At 45.4% G+C, this 20362-nt stretch overlaps 1 protein-coding gene and 1 long non-coding RNA gene across 3 annotated transcripts in view; one reads left to right on the top strand and one right to left on the bottom strand.

Moving 5' to 3' along the window:
- The window catches only part of LOC147022326 (uncharacterized), a 38396-nt gene extending 32814 nt beyond the window's left edge, over positions 1-5582 (bottom strand). The window contains exons 1-2 of one of the 2 annotated variants that reach the window (XM_085893099.1): positions 5313-5447; positions 4743-4904 (exon numbers count right to left, since the gene is read on the bottom strand). In XM_085893099.1, the coding sequence (XP_085749225.1) occupies positions 4743-4745 (3 nt within the window). In that variant the 5' untranslated portion in view covers positions 4746-4904; positions 5313-5447. Of the gene's footprint in view, positions 1-4742; positions 4905-5312 lie in introns of both variants that reach the window. The other variant, XM_085893098.1, reaches the window with a different exon arrangement.
- Positions 5583-5631: 49 nt separating this feature from the next.
- LOC147022327 (uncharacterized) lies at positions 5632-15876 on the top strand. Its single transcript, XR_015061188.1, has 2 exons — positions 5632-5957; positions 15776-15876. It is a non-coding gene; the product is annotated as an uncharacterized LOC147022327 (long non-coding RNA).
- The last annotated feature ends 4486 nt before the right edge of the window (positions 15877-20362 follow it).

Raw genomic sequence — 20362 nt, forward strand, 5'->3', positions numbered from 1 at the left:
AGAACATGCGGACCTTGGTTACATTGCACGAGCAAAGAACCTTTCCATAAGGATGGGTTAATTTCATAAGGATGGGTTAATTCCCTCAGAATTGTGTGTTTAGTAACGAGAAACACCCGCTCCCTATGGGAGCAACTGGAGGGAATTGTGAGGGGGGGGGTCACATGTACGCTCCCTAATAGCCTTAACCTTAGTCAAACGTCAGGCTTGGCCAGCTGTTAAACAATCCTTATTGTTTAATGGCACAATTATTTCCACGTTATTGTGGGGTTGGCTGGGGGAAGCTTGTCCCAAGGATTTCATGAACTGCCTGGCCAGGCCTGACGTTCGACTAAGGTTAAGGCAAGAATTTGTAATTTGTTCAGAATGCCGCCGATAGTTCACCTACTCTTCGTGAAGGACACCGTGGGATGTTTAAAGTCCACCAACTGATGTTGGTAGACGAGATTTCCGTTTAACATCCATCCGAGGTACAGCACAAACATTGATGAATCACCCTGCTTGTGAAACACCGGGACGACAGCTGGGTCGGGATTCGAACCCAGGATAGACAGATTTGAGGGGAGTGTTCATATTATGATTATTATGCCGTTATCATTGGATGGAATTGACTGAATAATTTGTGGTTATAATAATTTTGGCAGAACTATAACTTGGATGACATGGAGGCTGGAACGGGGATTGAAGGAAGATGTATCAACATCCTATGGTATGATGATGATACTACTGTGCTGGCAGAAAGTAGAGGACTCGATGAAACTGCTGCAGAGAGTGAAGAAGGAAAGTGAAAAGGCTGGTCTTCATTTAAACCTCAAAAATATTAAAATCTTCTCAACCAAGAAGATCGACATGTTCAGAAGGGCTGTGTTCAATTACCAATCTGCTTGTAGAGCACTCACCAAGTGTCTCGTTTGATTTGAAGCACCCAAGCGAGCACTCCAACAAAACGGTTGATAAAGAACGATTGGTAAGCCATGGTAAGCTGGTTTAGAAGGGACATACCCCCAATGGATGTGGTAAAAGGCTGCAACCAGGCCGTCTCTGCCAGAGCTTCGGAAAGCAGTGCAGGATAGGGATGTTTGGACACATGTGATCATGAAAGTCACCAGAAACGGGCCACGACTTGACGGAACTGGATAACAGGATATAATCCGAGAGGTGTGTCGACCAGTGACTGTCAGCCAATACACCGCCCATGGGTAAGTACGTCAAATTTTCAACAAACTTCCCGCTGGAAAGTATCAAAACGCTAACGAACATTAGGAATATGGTTATGCATCAAATCAAGGTCACAATTGGGCCGTAAGGGTGTCGGTGATAATTGGACAGACAATGGGATTCATCATTAATGCGTAAAGACTCGTGTAAGTGGCTTTGTTAGCTAAAGATGGTTGCCGCTTACCTAGAGGCCGAGCAAGTCGAGGCGGATCTGCTCCGTTTGCCTGAGGGAGACACTTTAAGTGTAGAATGCCTGAAGCACGTCGAGTTTCCTCCAAACTTCTTTCAGTTTAACAGCGACCGTTTAAACATGTAACTGTACGTTGGATAGAATTGAGCGAATCGTTTGTGGTGATCATCATTTTTACCTCCGCAAGGTGTGTCCCATTAAATGCCATGATGACCTATTATACAAATCAACACGAACTTCACCGAAGGGGGAACACCCCCTTGAGGAGAGGGTTAGGGAGGCAAATGAAATCGCGACAACCTCCGTCGTGTGACCCTTCGTCCGTCTGTCAAGTTTGGTTGAGATGAGATAAGTAACGACTGAATGTATCGCAGTGAAAAAGTCAGTCAGTCAGACAGACAGACAGACACCAAATGGCATATTTTAGTTTGATTGGTATATACAGTAAAGTTGCACTGTGCGGCGAAAATTTTGTCGTCTCCGAGGTGGGTTGGGGGGGAGGGGGTTATGCCCATCACCAATTTATTTTATTAACTGCCCTAAAAGGTACACAAACAACATGGATAAACACTGTTTATGTATTACATCATAAAAGATGCTGTTAGTGGCTAGGCACAGATACATAGTGTTCTTATTTTTTTTACCCCCAACACCTTCCCATGAGTACAACCACGAGCTTTCCACTGATTGTATTCAGAGGATGAGGACTCAGGAGTGCATACAATATTATTAAAGTACACCATTTGGTCTGTCTGTCTGTTTTTTTTCACTGCGATACATTCAGTCGTTACTTACCTAATCTCAACCAAACTTGACAGACAGACTAAGGGTCACACAACGGAGGTTGTAGTTATTTAATCCCCGCTTAACCCCCTACCCAAGGGGGTGTTCCCCCTTCGGTGAAGTCCGTGTTGAGGTGCATAATAGGTTATCATGGCATTTAATGAGACACACCTTCCGGAGGTAAAAATGATGATCACCACAAACGATTCGGTCAATTATGTCCAACGTATGACGACTTGACATCCTCGAGGCACTCAGTGTTCTCACACACCAACGTACCCATGCCGTCTTGATGTGCTTGGCCTCTAGCGAGGCTGCAATTATCTTCAGCTAATAAAGGTGCTTAAATGAGTCTTCACACATGAATGAAAATGCATGGAGGGAAGACAGCTGCTTTCTTTATAAATAAGGATGCATTCCCTAATACGGTCATTTAACCTCACACTCATGCTAAACATGCACTGTGGATATAACTATCATTACATTACGAAATCCTAACCCCCAGAGGGAATTCACACACCAATATCAATAATAACAATGATGACGAGGATAATAACCTGGCCGAGTCAAAAGCATCATAAGGGCCGTGCGAGTGTGAAAATGGATAATTCATGTGAAAAGGCCTTTGAATACAAATGTAACTCAGGAACTTACCACGTACCTCCAACGTACCCGCTCTGGTCGCTCCCACAGGGAGCAGGTGTTTCTAGTGATATTATAATACGACAATTGCACTCACAACTATGACGTCGATAGTTCTCATCAGAGAATTGGCAAATTATATTAAGACTTTCAATACCCTCTGAAACCGGAAACAGCACTACACGAGGAACATTTACATGGAGAGAATTGGGGATGCTTCCCCCAACCCACCTTAAAGCTGCAGGGGTATGAATTTATTTATTTTAAAATTTTAAATCGCCGTAAACCTTCTTTTGCACACCCTGAGTCCAAGCACCAGATTTCACTTCATCCCAGTCAATCGGTTCAGGAATGCATCGAAATCAAACAAACGCTTCTCGAGTTATACAGTGCTGTGTATATATCACATGGTATGATCACGTGGACAAAGGTTTTCCTGAGACAAAACAAAGTGGTCAAAGATCTTGGGGCTAACAGTGCTATGTGGTTAAAGGCTTTGGTTATGTCGCATGACGTGGTTACGGTAAGTATTTTGGATTTACGGTGTAATGTAGTTAGAGGTTCTGGATAAGTAACACATGGTGGTTAAAGGCTTTGGTTATGTAGCATGACTGGGTTAGGGTAAGTATTTTGGATTTACGGTGTAATGTAGTTGGAGGTTCTGGATAAGTAACACATGGTGGTTAAAGGCTTTGGTTATGTAGCATGACGTGGTTACGGTAAGTATTTTGGATTTACGGTGTAATGTAGTTAGAGGTACTGGATAAGTAACACATGGTGGTTAAAGGCTTTGGTTATGTGGCATGACGTGGTTACGGTAAGTATTTTGGATTTACGGTGTAATGTAGTTAGAGGTTCTGGATAAGTAACACATGGTGGTTAAAGGCTTTGGTTATGTGGCATGACGTGGTTACGGTAAGTATTTTGGATTTATGGTGTAATGTAGTTAGAGGTTCTGGATAAGTAACACATGGTGGTTAAAGCCTTTGGTTATGTAGCATGACGTGGTTACGGTAAGTATTTTGGATTTACGGTGTAATGTAGTTATAGGTTCTGGATAAGTAACACATGGTGGTTAAAGGCTTTGGTTATGTGGCATGACATGGTTACGGTAAGTATTTTGGATTTACGGTGTAATGTAGTTATAGGTTCTGGATAGGTAACTCATGGTGGTTAAAAGCTTTGGTTATGTAGCATGACGTGGTTACGGTAAGTATTTTGGATTTATGGTGTAATGTAGTTATAGGTTCTGGATAAGTAACACATGGTGGTTAAAGGCTTTGGTTATGTGGCATGACGTGGTTACGGTAAGTATTTTGGATTTACGGTGTAATGTAGTTATAGGTTCTGGATAGGTAACTTATGGTGGTTAAAGGTTTTGGGGTTTATCGTGGTTGGTGGTGAAATGTTTTTGGGTTTTAGTGCCAGGTGGTTCTATAAGCATGAGGCGGTTAAGTAGTTTCAGTTTTCCACGTAATGTGGCTATAGGTATCGGTTGTATATCACAGGTGGTTCAAGGTTTTAATGCTACAACATGAGGTGTTTCAAGGTTTTGTGGTTACAGTATGAGGTGGTTGTGTTTTGGGTTTAGTGTTAGGTTGTTCAAGGTTTTGTGGTTACAGTATGAGGTGGTTAAAGAGTTATGGGTTTACAGTGTTAGGTTGTTCAAGGTTTTGTGGTTACAGTATGAGGTGGTTAAAGAGTTATGGGTTTACAGTGTTAGGTTGTTCAAGGTTTTGTGGTTACAGTATGAGGTGGTTTAAGAGTTATGGGCTTACAGCCAAAGGTAGTTGAAGGCTTTGGTTACATACCCCCAGGCGAGGCGGTTAAAAGCACAGTATTGGGTTTACATTGTAAGGTGGTTAAACACCGCAATTTCCCCAAAGTTCAAACAGTCTTGGTGTCTCACCATGAGACCAGCTGCCACGGTCACCCCGTCAGACGTCTGTACCAGGAGACGAGGCCTACATTTAAGGCATGAGCATCATCATTAAAGCTTATTGATCATGATGGATATTGGATCATAAAGGGGATCGCAGTCGTTTCCACAGCTCATGGCACAAGAACCAAACTGTGGGGAAACAAAGACGTGACGTCAGGGAGAGAGACACAATGAACTTGGTATTTATTTATCCTCTTTCCTTTTGTCCTGTAACCTCGTCCTTATGCTTTCCATTTACTCCCCTCTGTTCACCTCTCTCTCTTCTTTCCAACCCTCCACTATCTCTCTCTCGCACCATACCGCACTCCCTGCACACCTCACCCCATTTATACCTCAATCACCTCTCGGTCCCTTTTGTCTGAGACTTAATAGTGTACCCCTCTCCTCCTCCCCCCTCAACACCTCTCCCTCCCCAGTCACTCTGCCAATCTCAGAGCCATTGTCCGCGTGTCTCCCCTCAATCATATCCTTCATTCATGCCCCACGGTGTGTATCCCTTCCCCGTGTCCGTCCGTATCCGGAGCGTGTTTCCTTCACCTCGTACGTGCCGTCCTGACGAATCACCGATTGTCCCCCAGCCGGCCCGGCCATGAGCCCTGCTCCTCGCCAGCAAACTTTCATGGCTTCATCTCCGCGGCCTGTTCCTCTCTGCCTACGTCCTTGTGATCCTTTAGTGCCGACGAGTTCTGTGAGACGACCGGCAGAGGGCAGACATTTCGCCGTCCCGACTGGACCACGACCGAGGATATATATGTCACTTGATCGCGCGTGGTCCTCGGAGTCACCGTTCATGTTATAACTGTGTGGTAAATTAACATTCACAACCACAGTCGGTGTGTGAAACCTGAGGTAAATTATTTCAATAATATCATTATTAAACAGCTTGGTGCATATGCCGGATCAGTGCTCGGTGTTGAGGCCTCGTCAGATTTGTTCATTCGCGGATCCGACTTTGTGCTTTCGTCGACGGTCAATGGGATCGGGAAGGGGAGGAGGAAAAACAAAAAGTTGGGGAAAGTAAAAATTAAAGAAAAAAAGGGGAAACTAAAATCAAAAGTGTGAAAAAGAAAAATAATAATAAACAAAAATTATTAAATAAATATTGAACCCGCTCAGATGTCGGATGATGTTCGTCTCTGAGGCCGCGTGGAAGTTATTACCTCACCTGCCCTTTCATCCTCAGTAAGTTGGGTGGGTGTGGGCGTGCGCCGGGGGAGTAAACGAGTTAAAAAACATGAAAGGACAGAGATTTTTAAAACACCACGAACCAGAGCGTGTACCTCCGCCAGGATGAACAGATTACAGTTGGTATCCCTCCGATAGGGCGGATCCGGATCTTCAACAAAATTGAATCAATTCGTCCTCGTCACACACCCAACTTCTTCACAAAATTTCGTCCGAATCTGTCCAAAACTTTTTCAGATATCCTGCTCATAGACAGGCTTGAATACATAACGTCAGTTCACCTCATATTCGGTGGTGGAGGCAATCAAAATGAAGACCAATTATTGCTCTGTCACCCCAAAAACGAAGCCAGACATAATGCCCAAAAAAAACCCACACACGTGCACACGTACACACACACACACACACACACACACACACACACACACACACACACACACACACACACACACACACACACACACACACACACACACACACACACACATACGCATACACATCCACATACATTCACATCTACACACACACACATGTATACACACACACACACACATATACACACACACACACATATACACACACACACACACACACACACACACACACACACGCACATAAAAACACACACACACATACACACACACATACACACACACACACACACACACACACACACACACACACACACACACACACACACACACATTTACATACACATATACACACGCACACACATACATACACATAAACACACACACACCTACATACACACTCATATACACACACATACATAAACACACACACACACACACACACATACACACACACACACACACACATAAACACACACACATAAACATAAACACACACACACACACATAAACACACACACACCCACAAATACACACACACTCACAAATACACACACGCATACGCACACACACATATATACATATATATATATATATATATATATATATATATATATATATATATATATATATATATATATATATACTTGCATAACCCGCGCTCTGCGCGACATGTTGGGGTGGGTGTGTTTGAGAAAGGAACTGATGCAGAGTATCAGTAGTAATTTTACTTTAATGCAGTAAGTGGAATACGATTTCACTGTTTCAGAACCATTTTATTTACTTTTTTTTGTATCATGCACCTCATTTGGTCTTTGAGATAATGTTAGCCGAATATCACGTTACTCGAGCGCAGAACAAAGTCGAAGATAGTGCGACACGAAACCACAAGCTCGGAAATAATATATAAGACACACACACACACACACACACACACACACACACACACACACACACACACACACACACACACACACACACACACACACACACACACACACACACACACACACACACCTTCTTCCTCTTTGGGCTGCTCCCGTTAGGGGTCGCCACAGCGGATAATTCGTATGATCCGCATAGTGATTTGGCTTAGTTTTTACGCCGGATGCCCTTCATGACGCAAACCTGGTCGCCTCTTACGACACAGGGATAATATATATATATATATATATATATATATATATATATATATATATATATATATATATATATATATATATATATATATATATATATATATATACATACGTATATTGTTGCGGATTTGGAAAGCTATCGCACCCAACATTCAGGTCCTTTAGCTCAGTTATCTCGGTAAGTACGTGTTTTATAGATAGCCCTTTCCTCTAGTCAAACGGGTATTTAAATGTTCCTGCGCTGCGGTTTGTTATAATGGTTGGGTTTCCCTTTTGTTCGGGGTTGCACCACCGCCAGCGCCGCTAGGTCGCCGGCGACCGCACCGCATCGCTTTCGCCTGGATTCGCACCTTCACCTGGCCGGTCGCGGGGTTTTCCGCTCGATTTGGTGGGTGGGAGGAGTGTGCGGGGGGGGGGGGGGGCGCATGCACAGAAGGGCGTCGGTCTGTGAAGGAGACGAGCTCTGAGGAGATTGATGAATCCTCTGTGAGATTGACGGGAGCTCTGAGGAGATTTGACGAATCCTCTGTGAGAGACAGAGCTCTAAGGATATCGACGAGAGCTCCGTGAGATTGACGAGAGCTCGGAGAATATCGACGAGAGCTCTGTGAGATCCACGAGAATCTGAGGAGATTCGGTCGGTAGGTGCGGGTCTTCTTCCACCAGCCTGCGCCCTGCCGGCTTCGCCAGCTTGGATCCTCCGGATCGTGCAAGGGGTCCCGTTCGGCCCCGAGGATCAGGTCCAAGACTGACCCTTACCTCCAGCTCACCTTCCCTCCGAGCTGGGGGTATTGATGAAGGCGTTTGCCACCATCTCTGTCTGCGTGTGCGTGTGTCTGTTTGTGGCGCGAGTCTGGTGCAGTGGAATTGTTGTTAAGTGCCTGTATATACTTGCATTCATAAAAGACATCGGCTGTAGGCCTTTGCTTGTGTCTTTTTCCCCATCCCCCCCCATTCATTGCATATGTGCATTGGAAATACATGTTACCCATTGTTTGAATGTCAACCCGCTCGTTGCGTCACTTTCTCCATTGACTGCCATGATGTGTTCGGGAAATCAGCTGGCTGATTACAAAGCCGATAAAATAATCTGGTCCGACGGGATCTGGCGAATTAAAACCGCTCGGCATTCGCATACAAAATAATGGAGGAAGAGCAGATTGGTATCTCCCGGGATAGGAAGAACTTGGAGGAAGAATGGAAAAAAAAAGCTAGAAAAGGAAAAATGTGAACACGATTTGGAATTGGAACAACTGAAGGAAGAGGTAAGATCAGGCAATCAGACAAGAGGAAGCCTCAAACAGAAGATAAAAAGAGGAGAGAAATCTCTGGAGCAAAGGAAGGAAGAATTGTTGGAAAAGTCAAGACAGTTCGAAGAACTACAGGGAGAAATGAGGGAAGTAGAGTGGAGTACCCATAAGTTGGAACAAGAGAAGAGCGAACTGAACAAAAGAATAGAGGAGGAGCAAATTAGTAACTCCCGGGATAGAGAGAACTTGGAGGAAGAATGGAAAAAAAAGGAAAAAACGGAAACACGATTTGAAATTGCAACAACTGAAGAAAAAGGTAAGATCAGGCGATCAGATAAGAGGAAGCTTAAAACAGAAGATAAAAAGAAGAGAGAAATATCTAAAAAAAACTAAAGGAATACGGTAAGACAATGGACGAAATGAGGAAGGAAAACTGCAAAAGAGGTGCGGAGATAAGAGAGGAATTATGGGAAGAAGCGGATAGGAAACAAAAAGAACACAAATTGGAAATTGACCAACTAAAGGAGATGAGCAAGAGAATGGATGAAATGAGGAAGGAAGAATGTGAAAGAGGTGTGGAGATGAGAAAGGAATTAGAAAAAAAGCTTCTGAGTTACGGAAACACCAAAACAAAGAGACAGGATTACAAAATGAGCTGAGGATGTTAAGAGAGGAAAGAAAGAGAAAGGAGAATGAAATGTTAAGGAACCACACTGTGCAGATCGAACAGTTAGAAGCAGAAGCAAGATTAAAGAATGAGATGCAAGAAAGAGTATTGAAAGAAATAATGAGATTGGAGAAGGAAAAACATGAGAGACAGTGGGAGAGGAAACAAAAAGAAGGACAAGAACGACTAAAGGAGAAAGCAAGGTTGAAGTATGCGGAGATAGTGAAAGAACGACAAATGAAACAGGAAAAGGAAATCAGCCAATTGAAAGAAACGACGAGATTGGAGAATGAAGAACATGAGAGACAGTGGGGTAGAAAACAAAAACAATATGAATTTGCAATTAACCAACTGAAGGAGAGAGCAAAGTTGGAGTTCGCGGAGATGGAAAAACTCCGGAAAGACAACGAACAACTAAAAAGGCTCATAGAGGAAGAACGACTCAAATGGAGCCAGGAAGTAGAACAGCACAATAATATGGGATGTGTGACATCACAAGGAAGAATGTTAGTGGTGCGGGGCTTTATTGACACCACTCGTCGGATGAAACAACAATTAGGGCAAACCCTGATAAAGGAGACAAATAAAAATGGAGACTGTGGAAATAATAACGGGAACCCAGGAGTCTGAAATGTGTAGGGTGAGACACGAAGAGACAAAGGAAAGAACACCAGAGACACGGGAGATAGAAAAGGTAGAGGAGGAACTACACGATACAAGGGAGCACACACAGGTAGAGGTAGTGGAGAACAATGGGGGTGAGATGGGGGAATGTGTTGTGACCCGGTGCGAGCAGCAGGATGGCCTCCTCCAGGAACGACGGGAGGGAATATGCCCCCTTGAAGCGGATCGCGACCAGCTGGGTTCAGTCGCGCCATGCGAGTTGGGGGGGGGCGAGTGCTGTGAACGGGTACACGCGGAGCTTGGGGGTATGGAGACCCCGGGAGCGCTTGTGGTAGCGTGAATCCCCAGCGCGATTGTCCCGGTGTGTGTGGTGAAGAGTGTGGCGAAATGTGTGCTGAAATGTACGCATAGCGTGAGTAAAATGGCGTGCGTGGGTAAAAATCCGTGTATGGAAGAAGCACTGTGTGAGAGAGCGGTATGAGAGGGAAATGGCGGTTGGTATGTGGGAAAACGCAACCGCATGTCCAAGCGTCATGGCATGTGGGAGTGTGTGCGTGGAATTGCGACGAAGACGGCGCCAGACGAGGGACAAGGGCCGTGTAGCGGCCGTAGCTATTTTGGTGACCGTGCCGGATTCGCACAGCAGTGCGCACAAGGTCCGTGCTGTGCTTCGCAGAGGCCGCCACGGGCGCGCCGATGCGAGTGAAATCCGGTTCGGAAACGCCCGCGGTGGATACAAGCCGACCCCGCGGATGGACAGAAGGTAGGCTGGAGATTGTGAATTTGGATCGGACGGGTTCTCCAGGCGAGCGTGTGTGTAAAGCTCCGTGTGGCCTGCACCGCGCGTTCTGTTCGCAGAGCGCGCAAAGCATTTTCCCTGATGCGTTACACGTGCCCCGGCTTGCGCGATAAATCGCGTGGTTTCAGGGTGCGAGTGGCGTCAGCGGGGATTCCGCGGCGCGGGTTACGGGCTAAGAGAGCACATGTGCTCGCGTGGGGAACCCTTCGAAACGCGAGGCTTGCTTGTGATGCGCAGTGGCGTCATGGCTGCACGAATGGTTGGAATCCAGCAGAAGGGAAATCCCTGCCGGATGTTACCTTCTGAGAAGGGACGAGGTGCGTGAAGCGCGAACAGCTGCCATGACGTCACGAGAAAAGAGCACGGGTTGCGAATTTCCGCACTGGTGCGCATAAAAAAAAAGAGAAAAGCAAGCCTCACCACTTCGGGTAAACAGGATTCCTGGGCAGGGGGTGGGAGACCCCTTTGCTTAGGGCACAGGAAGACAACTAGTTAGGGGGAAGGGTTAGTTTAGTTAGACCGGCTTCATGGGGCAGGGACAAGTCCTCATGGGGCCCGTGGAATGGATTAGTTGGAGGGATTTTAGTTTAGATTTGGAAAAGAGAAAAAGGGATTTTTGGAGACATTGACAGACTTTGAATGTGTAGTGGGGACATAGCTTAGCTATGTTGAGTAAATGGAAGGTGCTATATTGTAAGGGATGACGAGGGAACATGAGATAGTTTGGGGATGCAGTCAGAGGAATGGCAGTGATGTGAGCGATGGATTTGAAACATGTTGAGTGAGTGAGGGCCAGCGGGCCTGTGTGAATGGAGCGAATGTGGTATGCATGGTGTGATGAGTGATTGGGGGGAGGAGTGATTCCCACCCAAGGGACCCCAGGGTCAGAGTAATGTTAGTTAGTGGGTTAGTTAAATTGACAAAATGGAGGTGGTTTTGCTGTTGGTGCGAGTGTAGGCTCGAAACCCGTTTGGAGGGGTGCAGGAGTCCTGTTGATGGGCTGGGAGCATGGCTGTTGAACGGTGAGTATCGCTTCGTGGGCACCGGACTAGTCGACCGCGGTAGGCCAAGGGCCCAAGAGGGGCCAGGATAGCGTAGTGGGCACAGGTGGAGCCGCAGGGAAACGGGACCCATAGCGCCAGAATGCCTCGTGAGCATCGGAGGGGGGAAATGCCAGATAGGGAAACCCCCCAGTGTTCAAGGCCGCATAGGCAGTCGTGGGCATGGGCACCCAGGGAAAAGGGGCCCTTGATGCCAGCCTGCCACGTGAGCATCGAGGGGGAGCTGGTAGGCTCAGAGACAGTCTTAGGGCCCGGGGGTGCCATGGTTTGAGAATCGGCAGAGGGGACGTTCCTGCCAAGTGAGCCACGCTGCCCAGCCATGAGACCGTGCAAGGGCACGAGTGAAAATTTGAGGGCAAGGCCCAAATTTGTGAGGATACCAACACAGGCGCCGAGAATCTTGGTTGGTAGAACCAATAGTTTAAGTGAGAGGCGGTTGTTGAAAGCCCCGGGGCAGTTTAAGGAGTTAATAAATGTTAGGGTAGATTAGGAGATGTCCCCCTCCGCACCATCCATCCCTTCGCTCTCGGTGGGCCGCTGGACCCACTTTTGGGTAAAATCGCTGAGATCTGAGGGAGGCCATTCTGAGGCTTTGTTGGGCCTCGGGACAGGATGCTAGCTCTCCCTTATTCCTCTCTAGGAAGGGAACGTAGGGGTTGGGAGTAGGCTAGAATGACGATAGGTTAGCCGGACAGAGACAATAAAGGGGGTTAGGGAGACAAAATTATAAAAAGGGAAAATAAAATAAAAAGGGGCTAAATTTGGTTTTTGTGTTGCAAATTAAGGGAGTGGGTATGGACAGAGACAGGCAAAGGCGATAGGTTGGGGGGAGACAGTAGGGTAAGTCCGAGCCCGCCTTGCGACCGGCTGACACCACCGCACTCCTTCCACAAACCTCCAGAACGAGACAAGAGGCCGGCCAGCTTCATATGACGGCCTGTTGTGCTACAGCAGCCTGTTCCAGCCTTGCCTTGCCATGCCTTGACCCCATGCCTGCTACCCTTGATTGCATTTGCCCCTGTATTCCATCCATCACCATGTGCGCCAGGATAATCTGTCTGTCAAAAACTGCCCTGCAGACAGCTACATCACGGGCACCGAGCAGCCCGTGCACCATTTTGCTTGCGTCCATGTCCATCCAGTTCATCACAGGGAGGAGCCTGGGACTGCATTGGGCAGCCGCCTACCTCCCTGTGCTAGTATTCACTGCTTCTTGTGTTTATTTCAAGGGGGAAGCCTGGGACTGCATTGGGCAGCCGGCTACCTTCTTGGCCCTGCATAGTGAGCCAGAGACTGCATTTGGGCAGCCTGGCTACCCTCTTCAAATGGCCTGTGGGATGGCATATGGCATGCCGGTTTGGGGTGAGTTGCCTCCAGCAGCTGAGGACATGAAAAAGGTTCAGTGACAGACAACGGGGCCTTTTGAACAGGCCCCGAAGACATCCGACCTTCAGCTGCGGAGCACTCGCCCTCACAAACTATTGATTAACATTTGCCATGCCCTTTTTCCCCACAGAGTCCATCAGTCCTGGGCCATGGTTTAGTGTAAATTTATAAGTTAAAGTAAAATTGTACATAAGTTTTGCTCCCTCTGCATGTTTGTCTTAGCGCCGGCAATTTAGTTAAGTTGGCCGTATGAGTCTGAGTGAGTTGTCCAGTTAGTTACGCAGCGCATTAGATTACTTATTTTTGGGACACGGATACACAAAATGTCGCACTCAGGGATCCGAAGATAAAATGTACAAGGGGAAAACCTACACATGAAGGCACACGAAAATTTGACGACTTGGGACGAGTCTGTAAAAAGGGGAGGGGGTAGTGTTGCAGATTTGGAAAGCTATCGCACTCAACATTCAGGTCCTTTAGCTCAGTTATCTCGGTAAGTACGTGTTTTATAGATAGCCCTTTCCCCTAGTCTGACGGGTATTTAAATGTTCCTGCGCTGCGGTTTGTTATAATGGTTGGGTTTCCCTTTCGTTCGGGGTTGCACCACCGCCAGCACCGCCGGGTCGCCGGCGACCGCACCGCATCACCCTCGCCTGGATTCGCACCTCCGCCTGGCCGGTCGCGGGGTTTCCCGCTCGATTTGGCGGGTGGGAGGAGTGTGCGGGGGGGGGCGCATGCGCAGAAGGGCGTCGGTCTGTGAAGGAGACAGAGCTCTGAGGAGATCGACAGGTCGGTCTGTGAAGGAGACAGAGCTCTGAGGAGATTGATGAATCCTCTGTGAGAGACAGAGCTCTGAGGATATCGACGAGAGCTCCGTGAGATTGATGAGAGCTCGGAGGATATCGACGAGAGCTCTGTGAGATCGACGAGAGTCTGAGGTGATTCGGTCGGTCGGTGCAGGTCTTCTTCCACCAGCCTGCGCTTTGCTGGCTTCGCCAGCTTGGATCCTCCGGATCGTGCAAGGGGTCCCATTCGGCCCCGAGGACCAGGTCCAAGAAAGACCCTTACCTCCAGCTCACCTTCCCTCTGAGCTGGGAGTACTAATAAAGGCGTTTGCCACCATCTCTGTCTGCGTGTGTGTGTGTGTGTGTCTGTTTGTGGCGCCAGTCTGCTTAAGTAGAATTGTTAAGTGTCTATATACTTGCATTCAGAATAGACATCGGCTGTAGGCTTTTGCTTGTGTCTTTTGCACCAACCCCCCCCCCCCCCGCCATTCATTGCATATGTGCATTGGAAATACATGTTACCCATTATTTGAATGTCAACCCGCTCGTTGCGTCACTTTCTCCATTGACAGCCATGATGCGTTTGGGAAATTAGCTGGCTGATTACAAAGCCGATAAAATAATCTGGTCCGAGGGGTTCTGGCGAATTAAAACTGCTCGGCATTCGCATACAGAACGAGCCACCTAAGCGGCTCGTTTTCGTGCAGGCCCCGTCGAGGTACAAACTCTCGGTAGTTTCTGTCCACGCGAACAATTAGGTAGATCGATAATTTGGCGATTAGACCCTGTAGCGTGGAAAGAGCACTGACAAGTTTGTGGTGTGTTCAAAACACCCGAAGCTGGGTTTCGGCGTTGATCCGGAAGCTACGACTAGATTTTCGCGTTCAGTGGATGCGCGGCCTGGATTGGGCTGAAAAGGTCGTCCGCACGCCGAACCGGCGGAAATCTACAATATATATGTATGTTTATATATATATGTATATATATATATATATATATATATATATATATATATATATATATACATATATATATATATATATATATATATATATATATATATATATATATATATATATATATATATATATATATATATATATATATATATATATATATATATATATATATATATATATATGTATATGGTGTTGTATATATGTATATGGAGCCTGGTGTTGGTGCAGTGGTTAGGGCAGCAGCTTGGGATCCAAGAGATCCTGAGTTCAAGCCCCGTTGGGCCACTGAATTAATACACCAGGGGGTTGACTCAGCCTGTCATCCTTCCGAGGTCGGCGAAATGAGTACCAGTATACTGGGCCGGTGTATACCCCGGTTAAAATAGGTGTACCATATCCCTGTGTCGTAAGAGGTGACCAGGGTTGCATCAGGAAGGGCATCCGGCGTAAAACATGTGCCAAATCACTATGTGGATCATACGGATGATCCGCTGTGGCGACCCCTAACGGGAGCAGCCAAAAGAAGAAGAAGAAGAAGATAATATATAACATGATATGAAACACCCTAATATATATATATATATATATATATATATATATATATATATATATATATATATATATATATTAGGGTGTTTCACCTAATTTTGCCAGATCGCTTTTTGTCTTGTTCCAATTGGCATTGTAAGCATCTGTACCAAAAATGGAGTCAATTGCTGCACATTTAGGGGTGGCACACTTTTTCACAATGTTGACGTTTTTTTCTATTTTCAGGAATAATGGCATCAAGAAAGAAATGTAACTTGCTCGAGAAGCCCCCTCTACCTTCCATTTTAGGAGCTCGCCTTCCCTCAAAGGAGCAAGTGCTACTCCACCTCCTCTATCATATTGAAGAGGGGAAGGCATTATCAAAGGCCACAACAGCAACAATGGATGAAGTAAAGAAGATATGGGAGAGAGCCAGTTTACCGACAATGACGGATGCCAATCTTCGAAAAAAGATCAAGAAGCTGTATGCGGAGTACAAGAAACTAATAAAAGAGAAAAACAGAGAGACGGATGGAGCTCTTTTACGTCATGAAACTTGGCTTGGGGATCTTCAGGACCTCTTCGATATTGCTGCAGCAAACATATTCGACCTGAAGATCCCCGAAGAAGACATAGAATTTCTAAAGCACCAAAGAGAAGACCGGATGTCATGCTCTTTTAGATGTATAGACAAGCTTCAGCAAGGGAAGGATAAGAGAAAGAGGGCAAGAGAAGCTGAGAGAAACGCAAGAGCTGAACACAGTGCAGAAACAATGGCAAAACAGAAGTGTATCCGAGGTACTCACACGCTATCTCGATTGAGGGAAGAAGTTGGACAAGATTCATCAACAGCCTCTGAAGATGGTTCAAATGAAGAGTTCGCTTACAGGGCAACGCCTGCCAAGCCCAGCCATATCTCACATGCAGGATTAAAGAAGCGAGGCTCATCTGAAGTACTTGTTGCTTCATTGACAACAACATGGGACAGAGAGGGTCTATCCAATCGTCAGGCTGCTGCATCCTTCATAGTGACAGCAAAGAGCTTGGGACATGATGTTAGCAATTACTCAGTAAGTTCCGCAACTGTCCATAGAGCTGAGGTTGAGCAATAAAAACTGTGAAAAAGTGTTCCACCCTTTACTGGTGTCCTATTGGCTCAATTTTTGGTACAGATGTTCAAAATGTCAATAGGAATAAGGCAAAATGCGATCTGGCAAAATTTGGAAAACTTTTACTTCTACCATTATATTGTGAACCACTATATATATATATATATATATATATATATATATATATATATATATATATATATATATATATATATATATATATATATATACGAGCAAATACAACCCCTCGTTTCGTTGACAGGGGGGGGTATTAAGGAGGGGGGTTAAGAGAGGAGGGAGGGAATAGAGAGAGACATGGGGCAGGAAGGAGGGTGGAAGAGCAAGGAAGGGCAGAGGGGAGGGGTGGGGAGAGCTATGCCTCACCAAACATTGCTATACCATGGTAGGGAAGGATGCGAGGAGAGAGTGAGACAGAGACAGAGACAGAGACAGAGACAGAGACAGAGACAGAGACAGAGACAGAGAGAGAGAGAGAGAGAGAGAGAGAGAGAGAGAGAGAGAGAGAGAGAGAGAGAGAGAGAGAGAGAGAGAGAGAGAGAGAGAGAGAGAGAGAGAGAGAGAGAGAGAGAGAGACAGAGAGAGAGAGAGAGAGAGAGAGAGACAGAGAGAGATATGTAAAAAAAAAAAGAACAGAAAAAGGTGAGGGGTGGGGGTCGGATATGTAAAGAGAATTATATGTTATGGTTAATGACCGAACACACACACACACACACACACACACACACACACACACACACACACACACACACACACACACACACACACACACACACACACACACACACACACACACACACACACACACACACACACACACACACACACACACACACACAAACTCATGTCAGAACAGCTGTACACACAACGACACAACAGAGTTCATAATGTAATCTGCTGGCACATCTGCAAAAACTTTGATATCCCAGTTCCAGAAAATTTGTGGGAACATTAATCAAAAGTAATCACTGAAAACATGGAAGTACCTACCACTCACGTACGAACTAATGACCCATCGAGTGTGAACATCAAAAACAAAGCATTACAACCACATATCATCATTAGATACAAAAAAGAGAGAAGAAGGCATTGCTGATTGGGGTGTTTTTAGCAGTGATTTTGGACTAAATGATGCAGAAATCAAGAAAATGACCAAACACCAATCAAGACCTCAAGAATGAAGTGAGAAGATCCTGAAAGCTGAAGAATGCCAAAGTTGTACCAGTGATAGCTGGACCTACAGGAATGATGACAAGGATTGTGTTTGTGTACTGGTGTGTTACGTAATTAATAAGAGACGTCACTGGAACTGCAACTTTATAACTCCTGGCAGTGATGACTGGGTACCAAGACATCCCACTTTGATGAGCCACTTGACCCTGGCCCATGATATTTTTTTAATGATTGTTTAATTGAAATCAGAATGAGATTAAAATAAATTAAATTCACATCAAATGCAAGACCAAATAGGTACAGTCCTGCATTGGAGTCATCAGAAGGACCCCAAACAGGCAAAAAGCAAAGATAAAGATCAGGAGCAACCTGGATAGGATTCACATTTCAACTTCTACTTCTCGACCCTCAAACTCATCCAGGCACAGCCTTCTTCTTCTTCTTGCGTATGGCAGCTTAGCTGCCGGGGTAGCTATCATTTCTTGGAAGTGCGATTGTGTCGCTGATGCAGTGCCCCTTTACCAGTAGACACTGGTATCCATTTTGCCGACCTCGGAAGGATGACAGGCTGAGTCATCCCTGATGTATTAATTCAGCGACCAACGGGGCTTGAACTCAGGACTCTAGGATCCCAAGCCACCACCCTAACCACAAGGCCAACACCAGGCCAGGCACAGCAAAGTGAACCTTATTCAAAATAAATAAAAAAAACCTCAAAAATAACCCATATCCAAAAAATTAAATAACTTTGGCTGCCAGACCATTCGTCCGATGAGGTTTAAATTTAATACCCATATTCCACATCATTACTAGATCATAATTGTGAAGTTTGATATCGATGGATGAAGCGATTCAAGAGAAAAAATTTTTTTTAAAGATTTTCGCTCAATCCAATATTACTGCCAGACCATGTGACCTATCTGCCCTGGTATCATGTGAACACCCTGGTATCTCCAAGGCTTGGGGAACATGTGTGTGAAGTTTCCCCTCGATCTGTCCAGCTGTTCTGGAGAAGATTTTTGAAGGTTTGAGGGTAAATCCAACATGGCTGTCAAACCATGTGACCAATGACGTCATAGTTGTGAACGTTTTGTTCCTTGTGGATAGGCAATCATAGTTGTAAAGTTTTGTTTCAATCTGTTCAGCCGTTTTAAAGAAGGTTTTTTAAGGTTTTGTTTTTTCAAAATCAATATGGCTGCCAAACCACGTGACTGATGACGTCATCATTTTATTTGTGGACCAATTTATCACTAAACGACTCACAAAAATTTTCATACTGATCAGAATGATGTATGCCTGGTGTTGGCTTAATGGTTAGGGTGGTGGGCTGGGTGTCCTTGGGTCCTGAGTTCAAATCCCGTGGTTCCATTGATTTAATACCAGGTGGGGTTGACTCAGCCTGTCATTCTTCTGAAGTCAGCAAAATGAGTATCAACTTGCTGGGTTGATTGAGCCATTCGAGTATCCTGTGTCGGAGTGGTGACCTGTCCAGGATTGTGTCCAATTGCCGAAGAGACTGCTTTGGCAGCACCAATGCTGTGCACAGAGTATGGTCCCAATGGATGGATGGACTGATCGGTCACAGTGTTCTTCATGTGAAATTATGACATCATAACAAAGGCACCTATGATGTCATTAAAAAAAAATCACATTTATTCCCCATGAGGAGTACTTGCCATTTGCCAAGTGTCAATTTTTTCCTTAATGTGGTTTCGGAGATACAGAGGTCCAAAGTTTTTTTCCTTTTTTCCAAGTGACATATGACGTCATAATTATCATTAAAACATTCCACATGAGTAGTTGCTCCAATGGTGAAAATTTAGTGTCAATCCGACAAGCGGTTGCAGAGAAAAACACTCACGTTCTGTGTGGACATACAAATAGACAAGCACACCCAAATGCAAAACCCGCTCCTCTGGTGAGGATAATTAAAAAAAATATTGTACCCAGATTTGGAACTTCACCTAAATCTAATCGATTCGTCCTTGTCACACACCCAAACTGTCCAGAAATTTCATCTGAAACCGACCATAAATTTTGAGATATTCTGCTCACAGACAAACAAACAGATAGGGGTGAAAACATAACCACCATCCACCTTCGTCGGCAGAGGTAACAATCCATCACAATGCCATGTCTGTAAGAAAATGAGAGGAATCAAGCGATTATACACCTTCAAGCAGGGTCTTCCATTAGCCATGTTGCAAGACTTTAATGTGAGGAGATAATTCTTTTGACCTCATGAGATGCTATCAAGCCACTGCATCAAAACGAGATATGCCAAGAAGTGGATGTTCCAGGATAACAACTCCGACTCAGGACCAAGACATTCGTATGACACATCTACGCAATCGGTTTCAAACAGCCAAATGTACTGCAAACACTCCCTGGACCTTGCAGGACAAGTACCAACACCATCTTGAGGCATCTCCACGATGCAGGGATCTGAGCCAGTTGTCGTTTTCAGCATCCAAAACTTTCATAGCTCCACAAAGAAGCACGGTTGTAGTGGTCAATTCAGCAAGTCCAATGT

This window comes from Eptatretus burgeri, chromosome 8 (assembly GCF_056783735.1).
Source record: "Eptatretus burgeri isolate ZD-2024b chromosome 8, Ebu_testis_v1, whole genome shotgun sequence".
NCBI classification, from domain to species: domain Eukaryota; kingdom Metazoa; phylum Chordata; class Myxini; order Myxiniformes; family Myxinidae; genus Eptatretus; species Eptatretus burgeri.